At 46.8% G+C, this 18,975-nt stretch overlaps 1 protein-coding gene across 1 annotated transcript in view; it reads right to left on the reverse strand.

Annotated features, from left to right (window-relative positions):
* Positions 1–18,975, reverse strand: part of CAPN14 (calpain 14) — a 36,951-nt gene that overhangs the window by 7,987 nt on the left and 9,989 nt on the right. The window contains exons 3-16 of the mRNA XM_010845285.1: positions 17,815–17,884; positions 16,834–16,952; positions 16,583–16,719; positions 15,992–16,166; positions 15,297–15,359; positions 13,296–13,381; positions 9,782–9,856; positions 8,460–8,623; positions 6,961–7,124; positions 6,432–6,440; positions 4,365–4,570; positions 2,946–2,982; positions 2,172–2,228; positions 782–839 (exon numbers count right to left, since the gene is read on the reverse strand). Coding sequence (XP_010843587.1) covers positions 782–839; positions 2,172–2,228; positions 2,946–2,982; positions 4,365–4,570; positions 6,432–6,440; positions 6,961–7,124; positions 8,460–8,623; positions 9,782–9,856; positions 13,296–13,381; positions 15,297–15,359; positions 15,992–16,166; positions 16,583–16,719; positions 16,834–16,952; positions 17,815–17,884 — 1,420 coding nt within the window. The remainder of the gene's footprint in view (positions 1–781; positions 840–2,171; positions 2,229–2,945; positions 2,983–4,364; positions 4,571–6,431; positions 6,441–6,960; positions 7,125–8,459; positions 8,624–9,781; positions 9,857–13,295; positions 13,382–15,296; positions 15,360–15,991; positions 16,167–16,582; positions 16,720–16,833; positions 16,953–17,814; positions 17,885–18,975) is intronic.

The following is an 18,975-nucleotide window of genomic DNA, read 5'->3' on the forward strand; positions in this document are numbered from 1 at the left end:
TGAGGGGTAGGGAGGGGGCACATCTCATATTCTATCATTTCTAGAGCCTCGCCTTCTGGCTCTTTTATAATATTCGAGTGTGGCTTTGAGAAACCATCTGGAAATTATGCAATTCCTGAGTTTGTTTGGGTTTGAAGTCTTGGCTTCATATAAAAGAGAAGCAATCAAATACCCTTCAATTGTTTGGTTTACTTTTTTCATTTTGAGGTTCGTTCTCTTGCCTGGAGAAATTATGTTCTTCTCATTCAAAATCTACATATAAAATACTTTTAGATGGGCTTTAAGCTTTCCTGATGATTTATGCCAGGCTTCACACAAAGGCATCCACATCGAAGTTCTCCTATGTGATGAGCTCCCTTCTATCCGATTTTTGTAGGTTAATCAATTTAAATATGCGCTCATCAGAGATCTCCCTGGTAAGCTACTCAATACTTAATTATTTATTTGCTGAGTTGAAGAAATGAGTGCTATTCTTCCACAAGGACTTTCTAAGCCAAGAAAGGAATACTCAACTATTCTTCACAAACTAGCAGAAATCGTTATTTTCTCTACCATGTATCTCTACACACCCAACTAAGCAAAAAAAAAAAAAAAGAGCTATTTTCCCAAGCTGCATAAATTCCTCTACCTCTATCAGACCACACGACCCACCCTGGTGTAGGACACAGCTGCTGGGGAGACCAGTGGGCATTCACATGGCCCATCAGGAGAAAGAGAAGCAGACCCAGAGTTCAGAAAAGTCGTGTCCCCTGAGTCCAACAGGAATGACTGAAATACTCACCTGACCAGGGCATGTGGTTCAGGATATTCTGCAGTTGGATTGCGTTTATTTCTGGATGCTGAAGTGGAAGCAGAGGGTCAGGAGAAAATCATCATTCCTGAAGTCTCATTGGATGTAGAACCCACAGATAAACAGGGCTGGGAAAGGCCTCTCCCACATCTGCTTAGCACAGCATATGTGCCATTTCTGGGCAGAATAAGTTACACCATTTTCTTATACGTAAGGACGTGACTAGACATATGATTAAATCCAGAATTTCATAAGAACTTCAACAACAGTTTAATTGGGTGTCAAATTCAGAGTGCCCCAGCGGGGCAGGACTCTTAAGAAGTAGACTAATAGAGGTGTTTCTCAAACTGGGTTCTATAGAGATGCTGCAAAAGTTTAGCAATTGAGTTTTAATTTTATTCTTATTTAACTATCCTTAGCCAAGAGTCCAGATTTCCATTCTAGACTTCATCAGAAGCCACTCTTTACATGGGCATTTGACTTTAAAACATGTTAATGAAATGTAAGTACCATAAATTTGAACTTATAAAATGGATATGATACCTTTCTATTTATCTGTTCTATATATCTTTATATATCTGGATTCTCTATGTGATTCCATTTGATAAAAGGACTGCAGCAGAAAATGTTTGGAAACCCCTGGCATGGAGGAAAATTCTTAAAAACAACACACAGAAGATTTTGATGTAGCCTCTCTGACTATACTAAGCAAATGCCAGTGTGAAAATGAGAAAAGATGGGAAAGCAGGCAACTTGTAAGTTAAATCAGGAGTGTTACTAATGCAGGAAGTGCATGTTCTTCCAGTTTTAATGACATCTCTCAGATGTCAGACCCAGATTTCTTGCCCTGTTCCTAACTGGGTTTACTGTCCTACAAGTTAAGAATGGGGTGGCTTTTGCTGGTGCTCAGACCTGGGTCAGTCCAATGAAAGAACTCGAAAGGCTACCAGGTGGATAGCCTTCCTCTTCCTCAGTGCCTCTTACCAGTCCCATCGTCCACAGGGGCCCACCCACGGGGTCTTTCTCCCTGGGTTTCCCTCCTCCAGACACCCCAGGGCTCGCTCCACCCTCCCCTCCCAACACAGAGTCTCACCCCTGCCATATTCCATTTTTTCAGGGATTAAAAATTGAAGTTGTTTCTCCCACAGCAAATCAAGGTAGCTTCCAAGAGCAGATATGCATTTTATAAGAGATTTCTGAAAACAACAGCTCTACCCATTTGTCTAAAAACTTGAGGGCTCTCCTGGAAAGTGGCAATCGGGACTAGGAAGCCTTAAATCACAACTTATACCCAGGATCAAGCAGAGACAAACCCATGCTTCATGAAATTAGGGGCTCTGCAGTATCCTTTGCTCCTCCTTATCTCCCCTGGTCAACTTACCTTTTCAAAGAGTTTGGTGAAGAATTCATCCTTCCCTTCACTTTGGTCTACAATTTCCTATAGAAACAGACATACGGAAGGACAAGGTCATTCCCTGGACAGATGGACTCTCATGCATACACTAATGGGTCATGGCCCCCAGGCCTCTGAAATCTACAAACCTGACCTTGAGCACCGCTTTAAATTTTCTGCCATAGCCTTCACATACATCCCTTGTTTCTCTAACCCTCAGTGGCTTGGGGAAGTAGCAAACCATGAAAGGGGCAGAAGAAACACCAGGTAGAGAGAAATAAGAGCATGGATGTGTGACTCGTACACAAGGGCTCTGGGCCTTCAAGACCAAGGACCTGATCAGAAGGGCAATTCTCCTGGTACAAAAACAGCAGAATCTGAGGACTTTTAGGGCATGATAGGTAACACAATATATGTGCCATCGAGGGCTTCCCCAGTGGCTCAGCGGTAAAGAATCTGCCTGCAATGCAGGAGACAAGGAGACTCCAGTTCAATCCCTGGGTTGGGAAGATCCCCTGGAGGAGGAAATGGCAACCCGCTACAGTATTCCTGCCTGGAGAATTCCATGGACAGAGGCTGCAGTCCATAGGGTCGCAAAGAGTCGGACACAACTGAGGAACTGGGCACGCACACGTGTGCCATAGAGTAGGGCCTGCAGGACCTGTGGACCTCTTCCCCCTAAACCCTAAAGGTGAGGGGAGAAGCCTACCCCCTGGCTTTGTGAACAGATCCAGTCACGTGCAAATCTACCTGAAAACTCACCTTAGAGAAGATGACTCTGGAATTGCTGCCGATTTCACTGAGAGGGGAGAAAAGACAGATTTACTTCTTGGGGATAGCCTTGGGAGCCTTTTGGCCAATACCCTCCCTCATCTTCCCAGCTCCTTAGCTACTGCACCATGCGGGCCTTGCCCGGCTCCACCTCATGCCCCACTGGCCCTTGAAGTGTGCAGTCTGGCACACAGCTCAGCACTCGGCTGTACTTCTCCACCTGCCCTGCGCTCTCACCCCCTGCATTTGCTCAGGATGAGCCCTCTACCCCGACCCCATGTGCCCTTTCCTCCCCCCACGCCCTCATCTAACTGCTTCCACTCACACATTAACACTCAGAAGTCTCACAAGGCGGTGAGACCCAGGACCAAGTTAAACTACCTACGCCCAAAACATGAATGAGAAAGAACTGGGTCCTAAGTACTGAAGGGCAGTCACGTCAAAACAATCCTTGGCAAAATACAGGCCTACCTCATTTCACTGTGCTTCCCTTTATTGTATTTTTCACAGATTAAAGGTTGGTGGCAACCCTGTGTCGAGCAAGTCTATGGGCGCCATTTTTCCAACCGTATTTGCTCACCGCGTTTCTCTGTCACATTTTGGTAATTCTCACAATATTTCAAGCTTTTCATTATTGTTTTATTTGTTATGGTAATCTGTGATCAGTGTTGTTATTATTGCAAAAAGATTCTAACTCCTTGAATGCTCAGACAATAGTTGCCATTTTTTAGCAATCAAGTATTTTTTACTTAAGGTATTCACATTGGGGTTTTTTGACACAATGCTATTGCACAATACTACAATACAGTATAAACATAATTTTTATATGCACTGGAAAACCAAAAACCCCTGTGACTCTCTTTAATGAAGTATTTGCTTTATTGCCGTGGTCTGGAACTAAACCTAAGATAGGCCTGTTATAAGTTTGGCTGGGGTGTGTGTATATTGAATTGTCTGAGCCCGATAGTTGTTGACAGCCTCCCTCATCTGAACAATCCCAGTGCCTCCTATAGGAATCACCACCTCCATGAAGCCACCCCTGCTTCCCCTAGGACCATGGGAAGTTGGCTCAGATGCTCCTCCTGATGTTCTCCTAACACCCCGGGCAAATGAACACTTGCCCCAAACAAAGTGTAACATAAATAACTGCTCACATACCTATGTCCTTTCCAGACTGAGCTCCTGGGGGGCAGGACCCAGGCCTGTTCTAGCTTTTTCTCTAGCAGAGTGCTCATTTGTTAGGAGAGTAGGGAGGAAAAAGTGAAGGTGTCTCCATGCAGAGGCTGTCCTGCTCTCGGGCTCGCCCTGTCTCTCTTCTGTGTGGTCACAGAGACCCTCCACCATTTTCCCCTTACTCTCCCTCCCTTGGCCCAAGTGGACCCCAATGTCCAGGAGAGGCCTGGCCCTTACTAAAAGACGTGCTTCCTGGAGAAGACTCTGAGGACGAACTCAGACTCCTGGCAGGCCTCAGATGTGCAGGGCACAATCACGTATGTCCCTGGCTTCAGCCACAGTTCCCGGCTCACTTCCTTCTCTGTGAGAAACGTCGCACGGCAACTCAGGGAAGCATTTTTCCAGAAGAACTCAGACGGCAGTTTCTTCTGGGCATCAAAGCTCTATAAATTGAGGACAGAGGGCAACAGATGAGGTGATCATCCATGGCTTGTGGTCAGGCCTGGGCACCTTGTCCAGGAGCCAGGACGAAAGTGGCCTCTGATTTGCCAAATGCCACCTCCCCCAGTGGAGGGGTGAGGAGTGGAGAGAAAACACGAGGACATGTCCTGAGTAGGCACCTCTGCTGGGACCTTACATGAGGCTGAATACATAGGTCGTTTGATTTGACTTTGTGTTAAAACAACATCATGCATAGAATGAGGTGAGGAAGGTCACTATGTCTACACGTCCACGTTACAGTTGAGGGGCTGAGGCTCAGATAAGTTAGGTCATCTGCACAGAGTTACCCAGCAGGTAAGAGTCTCTGCCAGGACAGGAATCCAGGGCAGCTAAGCCCCAGTGCCCATGTTCTAGATCCTTCCTGATGCTGCCTCTGGGTATGCGCTATAGTTTCAAGGTTGATTATGACATGATTATGGTCACAGGTACACACATACCACCAGCCATCTGCCTCCACACTGATCACCTGGACATTCCACACCACCTCAGGGAATATAGCCTCGTAAAAGGGAAAGAGGACTGGCCAAAATCCAGAAGACCCAATCAGAGGTCTGGTTTGTGTTTTGTTTTTACAACATATTTTTTTCTCTCTCTCCCTCCCTCTTTTATTTCCCCCTCTGGCCTTATTTTTCTCTCTTACTTCCTCTTCCCTTGGCTCTCATGCAGGGCTATGGAGGGAGGGGTGGTCCACATGGGGATGCATGCATTTGCAGATAAAGACACTACCTACCACATAAAGACATTGCCCAGATTCCACTCACGGCTGGGGAAACAAAATGTATCTCCTGGTCATGCTTGCTTTCTTATTGAGACAATGAGAACTACAGAATCGGTCCATTGCTATCTTTGCCCTGGTTTCCTGGAATCTCAGAACTCACTTTTACAATCAGCTGCAGTAGCTATCCTCTGTGTAGTGTTCCTGGTAGAATCAATTGCTTCCTTCTCCCTTGTCCATTTATAACTTTTTTCTCGCCAGTTGAATTCTATAACTGGTTCATGGTTTTGCTCTGTTTACACTTTTTATTGTAGGTTGACCTAAATTCTATTTAGGAATAGGCTTGATATAAATAAATTTTTCTTTTTAAATTAATAGGTAACTTTGGGAGCACTCAGTATTCCCTTGGGAGTGAAGGAAAAAAAAAAAAAAAGCCCAAACCAAACTAAGACACCCAATGCAAAATGGTTTCTTTATAAAAACCCTTTTACTCTAATGCGTCTAATCTGAGAAAATTAAGTTTTTCACTCCTGTTTTCTTTGGGAAACAAAATAATAGCTGCCACCCTTCAGAGGCCAGGAGAGCTCAGGCCTTCTTAACTGATCCCTCTAAGCTGCCACTGCAGCTGAAACAGAGCTATCCTTGTCCTCTGCCTGCGTTTTCTGTTTTGTTTTCCCAAGCTTTCATCCCCGATTCCTAGGCGGTGGGTTGCATGGTCTCCTGTTGTCCCCTCTGTTATAGATCTATTTTATGATGGGCTTCATAACTCAGGCAAGATTGTGATTTATCATTCTTCCTCTACTGTGACAGTCTGAAATATTTGCTCTAGGTATTTATGTAGAGATTTAATAAATTCTAAAATTTATTGGTTCTGCATCAGGCTCAGACCTCTCTGCAGAGGCATAGGGACTTTAGGGGGGACCTTGGATTAAAAAGAACAGCAGATGTTCTGTGCTTGCACACACAGGCAGTTGGCATTATTGCCAGCCCTTTCCAGAGCTCCTTACGTAAGGCTCCTGCAGTCACAGTGACCCCTGCCATGGGGACATCACTCCCAACCAGGGCCAGTGGGCAAGTGTGCGACTCACCTGGTTCACCTGAAAAACAACAAAAAAAGAGGCCTCGTGAGGTGCTAAATCCAGCTCTTTCACAAGCACAAATTCTAATAGAGGCTGATTTACAGGAAGGCTCTACCCAGAGGCCACCGCCCCTCCCAGCAGACTTGTAGTTCTAGTCAGTGACATTTTAATCCATCATTAGAAATTCTGGAAAACGGTGAGGCAAGGTAAGCTTGGCCTGGGGAGAGGGACAAAGGGAACCAGAATTAACTGTATCAACTATATCAACATTGTACTGTGCCATGTACATTGCTAAGCTTTATCCACAGGATCTTCTTCTGCTCCACCCTTTGCATAATTATCACTGTCCCGGTTTTACAGATGGAGAAACTGATGTTCAAATGCAAGGAGGTGGCTTGTTCTAGATCACGTATTCCCAAGGGACAGAGACAGGATTTGCACCCATGGTGGTCAAAGGAGGTGGGCAGACAGAGAGACAGATGGTAAAGAGGACAGGGAACAGGAAGAAAGGATAAGACCCCACGAGAGGCCTACTGACCCTGAAGAGGTAGAAGCCAATGGCGAGGTGAGGCTTCCAGTTGCGGTGCCTGTGTCTGGGCTTCTGGAGCAGGGATACCAGCACGCTGCAGAGCAACTGGGACCTCCTGCCCTCCTGGGGCCTCCAGACTGACAGCAGGAACTGTGGGTTCTTCCAAAATGTGTCTGGGGCAAAACACAGCAAGGTGAGACAAGTTTCCCTAGCATCCTGCTTGCCAAACCACAGGGAGGGGCACAGATACAGGGCGCCTCCCTGGGATTCCCACTCCAGGGCCACCTGGACAGAGCTGGGGCCTCTTCCACCATAGCTCTGTCCCTTTCCCACCCACCTCCTTCACCTCGGGTTCTTTTGTGGACACACAGACCAAAGGTTGCTGCTGCTGCTAAGTCACTTCAGTCGTGTCCGACTCTGTGCGACCCCATAGACGACAGCCCACCAGGCTCCCCCGTCCCTGGGATTCTCCAGGCAAGAACACTGGAGTGGGTTGCCATTTTCTTCTCCAATGCATGAAAGTGAAAATTGAAAGTGAAGTCGCTCAGTTGTGTCCAACTCTTAGCGACCCCATGGACTGCGGCCCACCGGGCTCCTCTGTCCATGGGATTTTCCAGGCAAGAGTACTGGAGGGGGTTGGCATTGCCTTCTCTGAGACCAAAGGTTACTCTCCCTGTATTAATAGCTTTGGCCCAGCACACTGCCTGGCACAGACTTTGTGTCCTGTATGTTCACTGCCTGGGTTGGTGACTGTGTTAACTAACTGGAGAGAAGATGCCCGTGGTGCCAGGGCAGCTGCATTTTAACGGGGACCACGCCTTAGCTTATGAGGAGCTTCAGCCTTTGGGGGGACACTAAAGGGGAGAGAAAGTCAGGGCTGAGGGGGAGAGAAAGTCAGAGCTAAGACCACTGTGACCTTGCTGAGATCCTACCCCTCTAATCTTTCCTACCATGGAGATGGCTCAGTACCTCCACTGTGGAGAAAGGGATGCAGTCCCCAAACCACTCCACTTGGAGAATGTATATATGTTCATCTCTTGTACTTGATGACCTGGGAATCCTTGACTTTGTTTCTCTATCAAACTCTAAGTAAAGAGGGCCTGATACATACAATATAAATATTAATTCCAATCCTGCCTGTTACCGGGTTGTTACTTCAGCACATCTAAGGCCTTGTCCAAAAACCACAGAAAGATGTAACTTTTCTATTATGCATGTGCACCTATGGCCTCCTGGTGCTGGGGGAAAGAGAACCCACCCTCTAGAAAGCTGCAACCGCAACAGATGGGCAGTTTGACAGAGTTCTATGCCTCTGTGCAAATTAGGACAAAGGTGTCCCATCTTCCCACTGGGCACAGCCCAGGGCCAGCACACACAGCTCGGCCAGCAAAGCCCCCTACCTCCTCAGCTAGGTGCCCCGGGGAACGGCTCTGCCCACAGCCCCGCCTTTGCCTGGAGAAGCTGCCACTTTAGCCGCGAAAGCCTCTGGCTTCCATATACACACTCACCTTGGGGCAACTTCATCTGGCCACCAGCAGTCCTCCCATTCTCCCATCTCCCCTCCAGCATGGTGTACGACCACTTCTGGCCCACCTCCTGAGTCAGCAGGCCTGGGCTCAGTTTACAGATGACCAGAAGCATGAAATGTGCTTTAAAGTCCTGCAGTGACATCCTGTGCAGACAATAAAAGAAAGAAAAGAAAGTGTAGTCGCTCAGTTGCATCCGACTCTTTACGACCCTATGGACTGTAGCCCACCAGTCTCCTCTGTCCATGGGATTCTCTAGGCAACAATACTGGAGTGGGTTGCCATTTCCTTCTCCAGGGGATCTTCCTGACCCAGGGATCAAACCTGGGTCTCCCGTATCACAGGCAGATGCGTTACCCTTTGAGCCACCAGGGAAGCCCATGGAGATGACATTCAGTCATTAGGACCAGAGGGAAGCTGCAACTAAGGATCAGGCACCTAGCCCTCTCCAGACCCAGGGCCCCATCCTCCATGCCCTCATGCAGACCCAGGTGAGTGGGGCTGGCTGGAGCAGCGTGAGGGTCCATCACCAGCAAGTGGTGCTACGGAGAAACCCTACTCTGTGGCTGAAAGCAGCCTCCAACAACGGCTGCCTGAGGGCAATGATCCTGTGCCACTGATGGTGGTGATAAAGCAGAATTGGGGTATTAGACATGTTCAGTGAGAATCACACAGATCTGTTCCTAGTCATCTATTGATTAAAAAAATCTTTGCCCCTACAGGCTAATGTTATGGCCCGAGGCATGCCACCTGAACCAGCAAATGCTCAGTTTACTCTCTGTAACAGGAAAGTAGTAGTATTTCCAGGGCTCTTGAGTTCAATGACCTCTTTAAGAATAAGTCTGAAAAGGATTGGTAAGGGGAGAAGAGGGGCCCGTGGGACAGGTTGGAAAGGGTGAAATGCGGAGGAAATGAAGAACAGGTGGGGCTCGTGTCAGACACCCAAAAGCAGCATCAGCTCAGGGCGTTGGCCATTCATAAAAAGAGGTTAGAGGCTTTGGGGTGGGTAGGGTAGTACCGCTTTGCTCTGGAGGGCGCAGGTGGCAAGAAACAGCAGTCACAGAGGAGGTGGTGGCCCCCGCACTCTCTGCTCTGAGCACCCACTGAGCTCCATGCCACAGGTCTCTGCTCTTAGCACAGAGACTGTGGATGTTGGATTGCTCTGCTGGGCTGTGAGCCCCTAAAGGGTCTTCTTGATCTCCTAAAAGAAATGCCTGGCATATATGAGGCATCCTATAAATGTCTGCTGAATGGATGTCCTAATGTAAGCCAGGGCGTCTGTCCTGAGTCCCTGTGTCAAATACCAGAATTCTCCATCATCATCTTTTCTCAGCAGCAGAATCTTCTCCTTGGGGCTCAGTAGGTCCCACATACTCGAGCTGAAAACAGAAAAGAAATGTTTTCATGGGGGAGGAATGGATTACAAAGGACATGCAAGAAACTCTTCAGTAAATGCTCTGTAATGGGCTTAGTTGCTCAGTCTAGGCACATCACTTACTCTGAGTCAAGCTCTGGACTAGGCTCTTGACATGTTTTATTTAAGGATAACAACAACTTTACAAACTAGGGATTTTTATTGTCATTTTTGTGTGCGTGCGTGCTAAGTCATTTCAGTTGTGAACAATTCTTTTGTGTCTCTATGAGCTGTACCCCTCCAGGCTCCTCTGTCCATGGGATTCTCCAGGCAAGAATACTGGAGTGGGTTGCCATGCCCTCCTCCAGGGGATCTTCCCGACCCAGAATCGAACCCGTGTTTCTTATGCCTCCTGCACTGACCAGTAGGTTCTTTAGCACCAGCGCCACCTGAGAAGCCCCACTGTCATTTTTAGAGGTAAGGAAATTGAGGTTAAAAGCGATCAGGTCACTTGCTTGAAGCCACAAAGTTATTAAATGTCAGAACTACCACTGGAATCTATATTGCTATTTCTTTTTTTCACAACCTGTCATTTTGGACTTTATTTCTGGCCATAAAAGAGTAAGGCTTTCATGTATCACTTCCCCACTATCAACAGCTAAAAATCGGACAAAATACATGAAATAACCATTTTTGGACACAGCAGGCAGCACAGAACTGTGACCTCAAGAGGAGGGAGACAAATGAAGTGAGCCCTAACACTGACTAGACTCCTGCCTGAAACTAATTCCCCAGAGAGTGATGCAGGGACATGGACCCTGAAAGAGCCCGGCAGTCTTGCTAAGTGGAGGAGACAGAGTCTGAAGTTCAGGGAGGACCAGGCAGCTAGAATTTGCTGGAGACAGTGCCACTTAAGGAAGGAGCTCCAGAGAACTTCATAGAGGGTCCCTTGAGTCTTTGGCTAAAATAGAATCTGTGCATACATGAAATGAAACCTCACAAGACTGGATTATAGTGAGAACAATTCCCAGAGTTGACACCAGGTTGGAAATCATTTGAATTCCCACCAGCCAGGGTTAAAAGCCCTTACAGAATACATGGGGTCTTCCGTAAAGAACCCAAAGAGCCTACACCTTAGTAGTGAGGTCAAATTATCCCCCCAATACACTTTTTCCTAGATCTGTCCTAAAAGAAAACTTCAAAGTATCATTTTAATCCCTAAGCAACTAAATTTACAATGTCCAGCATCTAATAAAAAATAACTAGGTGTATGAAGAAGCAGAAAATGTGATCTGTGACCAGGAATAAAAACTGACCTAGAAATAAGAGAAATATGATTGAACTAGTCAATAAGGACATTAAAACACCTATTATAAATATGCTCCATGTTCCCAAAGATGTAAAGGGAACTATGGACATAATGAAAAGCAAAGTGAAAGATATTCTCAAATGGTATCTCTAGATTTAAAAAATATTTATTCAAAATTAAAACTACTTTGGATGAGACTAACTGCAGATTAGACACTATGGAATAAAGCCCATCATTTTATTTAATCCTTATCATACTTCTGGCTCAAAAAAGGTTGCTTAAGATCACACAGCTGACAAAGTTAATTTAACTCATCATTTTTTCTCAAAACAAGCACTTGTTTTCCTAAACAAACTACTAGCAACATTATGACACTATATTTCTGTAACACTTTAAAATTTAAGTATATCTTTGGATGCCATTTTTCTACATAGATCCAGTCCCTCTGACAATTCTCTTTATTAAAATATAATAAATAGAGTGCAGTACAACCTATCAGGAGTAAAATTCTACTTGTTTTTCTGAGCCTTCAATTTTTCACACATAAAAATGATTCAGTGATAATGAACATGTGAAAATGTTTCTGTACTCTTAAGTGATATGTGAAAGTGAAAGTCACTCAGTTGTGTCTGACTCTTTGCTACACCATGGACTATACAGTCCATGGAATTCTCCAGGCAAGAATACTGGAGTGGGTAGCCTTTCCCTTCTCCAGGGGATCTTCCCAACCCAGGGATCCAATCCAGGTCTCCTGCATTGCAGGCAGATTCTTAAGCAGCTGAGCCACAACAAAAGCCCAAGAATACTGGAGTGGGTAGCCTATCCCTTCTCGAGTGGATTTTCCCGACCCAGGAATTGAACCTGGGTCTCCTGCAGGCAGATTCTTTACCAACTGAGCTATCAAGAAAGCCCCCAAGTGATACGTAGAGTTAAGTATTATAAATCTTCATTGCCAGAGGGGGAAGGACTATAACACTTGGTCTGCCTTTCTGCCTGTGCCCTATGCCAGCCTGTAGCCTGTAAAGCCCCAGGGTTGATTTTAGGCAGAAACAATCAAAAAGTAGGCATCTAATCAGAATGCCCAGAGGTCATTAAGTGTAATTAGAGTGCAGGGGCCAAGCCTGATCTGTCTGACGCTGACTCGACAAGTCCAAGTGTACACTGACTAGAAAGAGCACTGGACTAGATGCCAAAGACCTTGCTTGAGTCATGCTGTGAGACCTTAAAGAATTCACTTAATCAAACCAGTCCATCCTAAAGGAAATCAGTCCTAAATATTCACTGGAAGGACTGATGCTGAAGCTGTAGCTCCAATACTTTGGCCACCTGATGCGAAGAACTGACTCATTGGAAAAGACCCTGATGCTGGGAAAGACTGAAGGCAAGAGGAGAAGGGGACGACAGAGGATGAGATGGTTGGATGGCATCACCGACTCGATGGACATGAGTTTGATCAAGCTCCAAGAGTTGGTGATGGAAGCCTGGCGTGCTGCAGTCCACGGGGTCGCAAAGAGTCAGACACAACTGAGTGACTGAACTGAACTGAAGCATCAGTTTCTTCATAATGGAGATGAAACCACCTACCTTATAATAGTATTATTTGGAGGACTCAATGAAATGATCAAAATTCAAAAGGTTTAACACAATGCTGGCAAGTTCTCAATAAATATTAACTTTAATTATTATAATGAATGAAATGAAAGTGTTAGTCGTTAAGTTGTGTCTGACTCGTTGCAACCCTATGGACTATAGCCTTCTGGCTCCTTTATCCATGGGATTCTCCAGGCAAGAATACTGGAGCGGGTAGCCATGCCCTTCTTCAGGGGATCTTCTCCACCCAGAGATCAAACCTGGGTCTCCTGCATTACAAGCAGATTGGTCTGTATATTTAAGCATTGTATATGTATGTGTGTGTGTGTCTGTGTAAATCACTTTGCTATACACCTGAAACTAATACAACATTGTAAATCAACGATTATTCAATTTAAAATAATAATAATTATAAACATGAGGGATTGGTCCACACAGTCTAAAAGCTTTCCTGATTCAACCTGAGACCAAAAGCATGCACTGGAATTTGTGTCCCAACAACAAACTTCTTTGCAGCCTTCACCTACCCCATCCTCACCCCTCCCAGCCAGCCTCAGACATTCACCTGTCACTCCAGTCTCCTTTCCACTCTATCTTCCCCCAGGGGTTCCGGAGCCTGACGAGATACTCAGGTCCATGTCTGGTGGTCACCTGCACGAAATGAGAACCAGTTCAGGTGGCTGGGCTGAGGGCCAACAGCAAATGCTGCGGACATCTGGGTGATTTCATGCCTGCAGCTGAGACCTTGACATGAACCTCAAAGGCCCTAGGAGTTGGCAGAGGAGAAAATGGCTCTGCTGTTTTACTCTCTGTGAGACCTAAGGCAAGTTACTTAACCTCTTTGGGTCTGTTTCCTGATCTGTGAAAAGAAGTTAATGATCACGTCTATTGCATGAGTTGAACATTCGAAGATACGTCTACTGAGAATCTGTCAATTTGATCTAATCTGTAAAAAGGGTCTTTTCGGGTATAATTAAGTTAAGGATTTTGAGACGAAATCACCCTGGATTAGTGCGGGTCCTAAATTCAATGACAAATGTACTTACAGAAGAGAAAGAGAAAGACAGAGGAGACGGGCGTGTAAAGATGGAGGCAAAAACTGGAGCTATGCGTGTGAAGCTAGGAAAAGCTGGAGACACCCTGCGTGGGAGGAGGTACAGAAGGATTCTCCCCAAGCCATCAGAGGGAAGATGGCACTAAGGTCCCCTGGATTTCAGACATCTGGCTTAAGAAAACACTGTGAAAAAGACATTTCTCTTGCTTTACATCTCCCAATTTCTTACTAATGTACCTACTCATAGGACTGTCATGAGCACTGAGTTAACACTGGTAAAGCAGTTAAGACGGTATCACATACTAAGTGCTAAATTTTGTTAAATAAATATAAAATCATAAAAATAAATATTTTAAAGTATAAATTGTTATCTAAATATGAAAAAGTTCTTAACACACCAAATATGATTGATGGAGATCTAGGAGATAGAAGTCAGGTGTGAATGGAGTTGAAAAAATCTGAACCAGAGTTTAAGGGAATTGGAGGACTTTGGGGAAGTCACATCCTCTACAGAATAGCAGAAGTTCTCGAAGATTCAACCTGCTGATTCCTTATCTCCATGCTCCGCTCCTGCTGCTCCCTCCATTAGGAAGGCCCTTCTCCCCTGACACAAATCTACCCATCTTTTAGGGCCAACTCAAGGCCACCTACCCTACAAAGCCTTTTCTGATTTCCCTCCAACCAAACCAGATAAATATTCTCTCCTACCTCTAAACCTGAGAAGACTTTCATTATTGCTTCCTTCTTTCAGCTTCTACTTTGCTTCCCTATAGATTTCAAATATGATTTGTCTCCATACTTGATGGTAAGCTCTTTGTAGATAGGGTCCCTGTCTGGTTCATCTTCCTCTCAATGTTTAATAAAGCTCAAAAGGTAAAGAGCGATGGAAGGAAACTGGAAGACTGTTGAAAAGGAGCATGTGGGAAAGAAGCAGGAATTTGAAGGGAAACCCCAGATAGAAAAGTTATCATTTAGCAGCCCAGGGCAAAGCAAAGCTCAAGAAATGGTTACGAGACACAAGAGGGCTGTGTGTATGCTTGGTCACTCACTCATATCCGACTCTTTGCAGTCCCATGGACAGAGGAGCCTCATGAGCTCCAGACAAGAGTACTTTCCAGACAAGAGTACTGGAGTGGGTTGCCATTTCCTTCTCCAGGGGATCTTCTCAACCCAGGGATCAAACCCACGGCTCCTGTGTCTTCTGCATTGCAGGCAGATTCTTTTACCCGCTGAGCCATCGGGGCTAGATGGCCGATTGGCCAGGGCTGCCCCATGGCAAGAGAGGCTGGGATGATACTTGGAGGCGGCAAAACCTGAACCTACCATTTCACCCAGGAAAAGTGGCACAGAGGTCTGGGGAGCCCACCGCCTGCTTTGGCAGGCCCACCAGAGAACTGACCCCTAGACTGGGCATAGATAGTAACATTCACCAAGATGAGGTAAGGCATTGGGAAGAAGCCCTGGAGAGAAGGGAGAGGCGGAAGAGAGACAGAGGGGCCAGGTTCCACTCACCTTCCTGAGGCCTGTGAGTGTATAGGCATGGCCGTCCACCAACCCATTCTCCAGCACCCGCTCCTTCTGCAGAGATAGAGAACTCCTGTCAGTACTCCTGTCAGAACTCCTGTTGGCTGTGGGATACAGCCAACCTGGAAGTCAGAGGGACCTGCTGGCTGGAGCAAGGGTTTATGGGAAGGGTTGGGAGAGACCTATGTGGTCTTTCCCTACAGTTTTCAAAGCTCTTCAGCACCCACAGTCTCATTTGAGCCTTTGAAGAAGTCAGGGTGCCATTCTTCAGTGATTGGCACCCTGCTTTCCAGAGGGCAACTCAACTCAGAGCTGCTAAGTCATGTGAGGCGACACGATGGTCATTAGTGGAGGCAGGGCTAAACTGAGGACTTTCTACTACAGTTTCCGGGTTCTTGTTTGTTATGAAATCAGACAGTGATAGCTAGCAGAGCCGGTAAACTGCCTTGCATGTAGTTGACACTCAAGAAATGTTAGCTCCCTTCTCTGCACACCATCTGTATTCTACGGGGTTCTTGCCTGCCCCGGGGGCTCAGCTCTGCTCGTTTAGTTTGAACATCAGGACTCTGGGTGAGGGAGTTGGGGGAGTCCGGGGCATACACTGAGGCAAGAGCAGCAGCTGGTGGGTGAAGGGAAGGGGAGTGGGGAGGACACTGTCCTGCCAGGGCACAGCCTAGTCTCACCCCACAGTGGGTCTGGCAGCCAATCAGGGTTCTGCTGTACATGGCTCGGGTTAGGACATCCCAGAGGCTGTCAGGGGCTTCTGACAGCTTGATGGTCATTGTCACCCCTCCAGTGAAGTCCACAAGGGCTTCAGACACCTGTCCACGCTGCAAGTCTTCATAGGAGCCAGAGAGCCTGCCCAGGAAAGGAACAGATGTGAGAGAAGAAAGAGTGTTTCTACTGTACACAGGACAGTCCAAACAAGTCTAAAGAACCCCCTGCTTGGTTATTCCCAGGGCATGTGTCTGCTATCCCTTCCTCCCATCCCAGGGGCAAAAAAGAAATATATACTCAGTTTCTATTCCTACTGCACAAGTCCATCCATCAGGGAAAGGTAAGACTCCAGAAAGGTTGTTCCAGTGGGGTGACCCTTACATAAGAGACCCTGGATGTGTCACTTCTGTATTTGCTGAGCTAGGCCTCAGTATCTCACTTGATAAACTTCCCCTGCCTCCTCTTGCCCTCCCTCAATGTTGATGAGAGAGAGACAGAGACAGAGGAGGAGGGAAGGGCCAGGAAGGAAAGGGGAAAGGTTTGTGCAGTTGTCTTACTTAGCATAGGCCTTTTCCAGAAGAGCTCCCCAGAACAAGTTCTTGTAGGTAGAAGAGACAAAGACCAGCTGGCCAGCTTCATTCACAGGTAGTCGGTCATCTACCACAATCGGAACCCACTTTCCAAAGTGCCAGAACTGGAAGGACAGAAGGCCATGGAGGATGGTTAGCCCAGGGAGCAGAGATATGACTCTTCCAGAACCTTCTTTCCTATGGCCTCCCCCAGGCTGGGGCACCCAGAGGACACTCACCCAGAACTGGAAGATGCCAGCATACTTCTTCGTGAAACTCTGATTTAGGGGAACAACGCGACTCAGGATGTCCTGGTGCAAACTCAGAGCTTGCAAAGCCGCCAAGAACCAGCAGTCACCTAAGCCAGAGAGCACATGGAATCCACATGAATCTGCTGGACATACATGCGAAGACTGCAAGTGTCTCCGTGGATGTGCTGTACAGGCCTGCGCAAGCTACCAGTGTCCACGTGCATCTAGAGGACTAACTGCAGGCAAGAAATGCCTGGTCCCAGTTGCTATCCTCTCTGGACTTGTGGCCTAATTTAAGAGAAGGGAATTCTGTATCAGAGAGAAAGATGGTGAGTGAGCAGAGCAAGGGGTAGGGAACATTGTCTGGAAATCAGACTTGACACCAAGAACTGAACCATATTCCCAGACTAGTTTTTAGTTTCCCATATGCCCCAACATCAGGAACGGGGACCCAAACCCAACCAAACCTTTCTAAATCCTGCTTCTGTAACTGATTTATGCACTTCTGAGAAAAGTTCAACCCTTCTGGACTCCATTTCTCTGTCTGTGAAATGGGTATGACTACACATGTGCTTTCCCTCATGGCCAAGGGTTTTTCCTCTTCCTCTAAAAAGGAAGTTGGGTTGAAGATAGGTCTGCTCGGCTCCTAAAGCATCTAGTGACTGGTGTGCCAAGAAGGACTCATTACAGGAACTATGGTAGAGTGAGTCCATTTTCCCAAGATGAAACCCAGACCTGGAGACTGGTTAGGGGGGAGGATCGTTAGGCAAGGTGTGGTGTTCCCATGCATCCTCAGAGAACCGACTGGTTGTGATCATTCTGCCAGAAAATGACAGCATGTCAAGATGGAGCTCAGGGTGGCCATTTCCTCTCTTGGGATCTCTCAAACCCCCTCCTCCCCACCCCACTCTGCCTTGGCTGGGCTGGGCTGGCAGGTACCAGGTGTGTCTCGGGGCTGTGCAGACTTACCTACCAATCCCTGGCACAGATCCAGTCGTTTGGCCTTGGCAGAGTAGAAAAGGGGGTTGCTGTGCAGCTCCTGCAGGAACAGACAGAAATATCCTTCTGATGGAGAACAAAGAAGCCCCTGGAGCTACAGTGACCATAGTTTCCCATGTCCCCGAACTAGACTTCTGGGCACACAGATACGGAACATGTGTGAAATCAGGGCTATTTCAGGATTCTCCCCACTGTATTTCTCATTCCTTCTTGCTGCTTGTGTTAAGTCAGAGTGCTAGAGAACCCGGGGTAGATAGTGAGAAGTAGCACTTGTCCCTAGAAGGCCTTTTCTTGGAGTACCTGTGACAAATGGAAGCATCTGTTTTCTGGGGTGTTCTCATTTTTCCTAGAGATCTTCTCATTCCCATTATTCTCCTTGCTACTCTTCCTTCCCACCCCCAACCCCCAGTCTAACCTGTCTCTTTGGCTTCCATGCTGAGATGGAGGCAGGGGTGGGGTCAAGGGGAGAGTGGGGGATGGTCTCTGCTCCACGGCACACCCTAAATCCCTCTGTCTTTTCCTGGGCACCCTTCCACAAGGTCTCCCAGCAAACGGGAGACCTGGGCACCACATCACAAAGTCAGGTGCATAACAGACTCGCTACCTCAGCAATTCCCTAGATTCTCTAGGAGAAGGAGAGTTTTTGCTATCATCTAGTGTAGGAGGTTTACTGGGGAATTTACACACAGAGGGAGTTGGTAAGTCTGGGGTTGTAGGCTTTGATGGGGTTGGCTGATAGGGGACAGAAAAGGGGAGGATTTGGAGCCCAGAGTAACTTCGTTCCTTTCACCAGCCATCTTCAACTTGTTAACCAATTTTGGGGGAGCTGGTTGCCTTTCAACACATTAAGAAGTTGCCTTTTAAAGGAACTGTTGATGCATTTCACAAAGAGAAGACTTTTGTAAAGTGATTAGTAGCTTATTCACCTAGGTGTTTCATCAGCCAGATTTGGGGAGGGGAGTATTAAACTTCCTCTCTGACAGATGGTATTGGTCAGTCAGATGGACCCAAGCAGTGCATTGAGATATATTTCTGGTACACTTCTGGTGAAGTACACGACTGTTCCGTGTACTTCAGGGCAGGGGGTAAGGGAGTGCTTAGACCCCTTTCAGGATCACCCTGGATTTTCTC

The sequence above is a fragment of the Bison bison genome, unplaced genomic scaffold (assembly GCF_000754665.1).
Source record: "Bison bison bison isolate TAMUID 2011002044 unplaced genomic scaffold, Bison_UMD1.0 scf7180017864215, whole genome shotgun sequence".
NCBI lineage: Eukaryota > Metazoa > Chordata > Mammalia > Artiodactyla > Bovidae > Bison > Bison bison.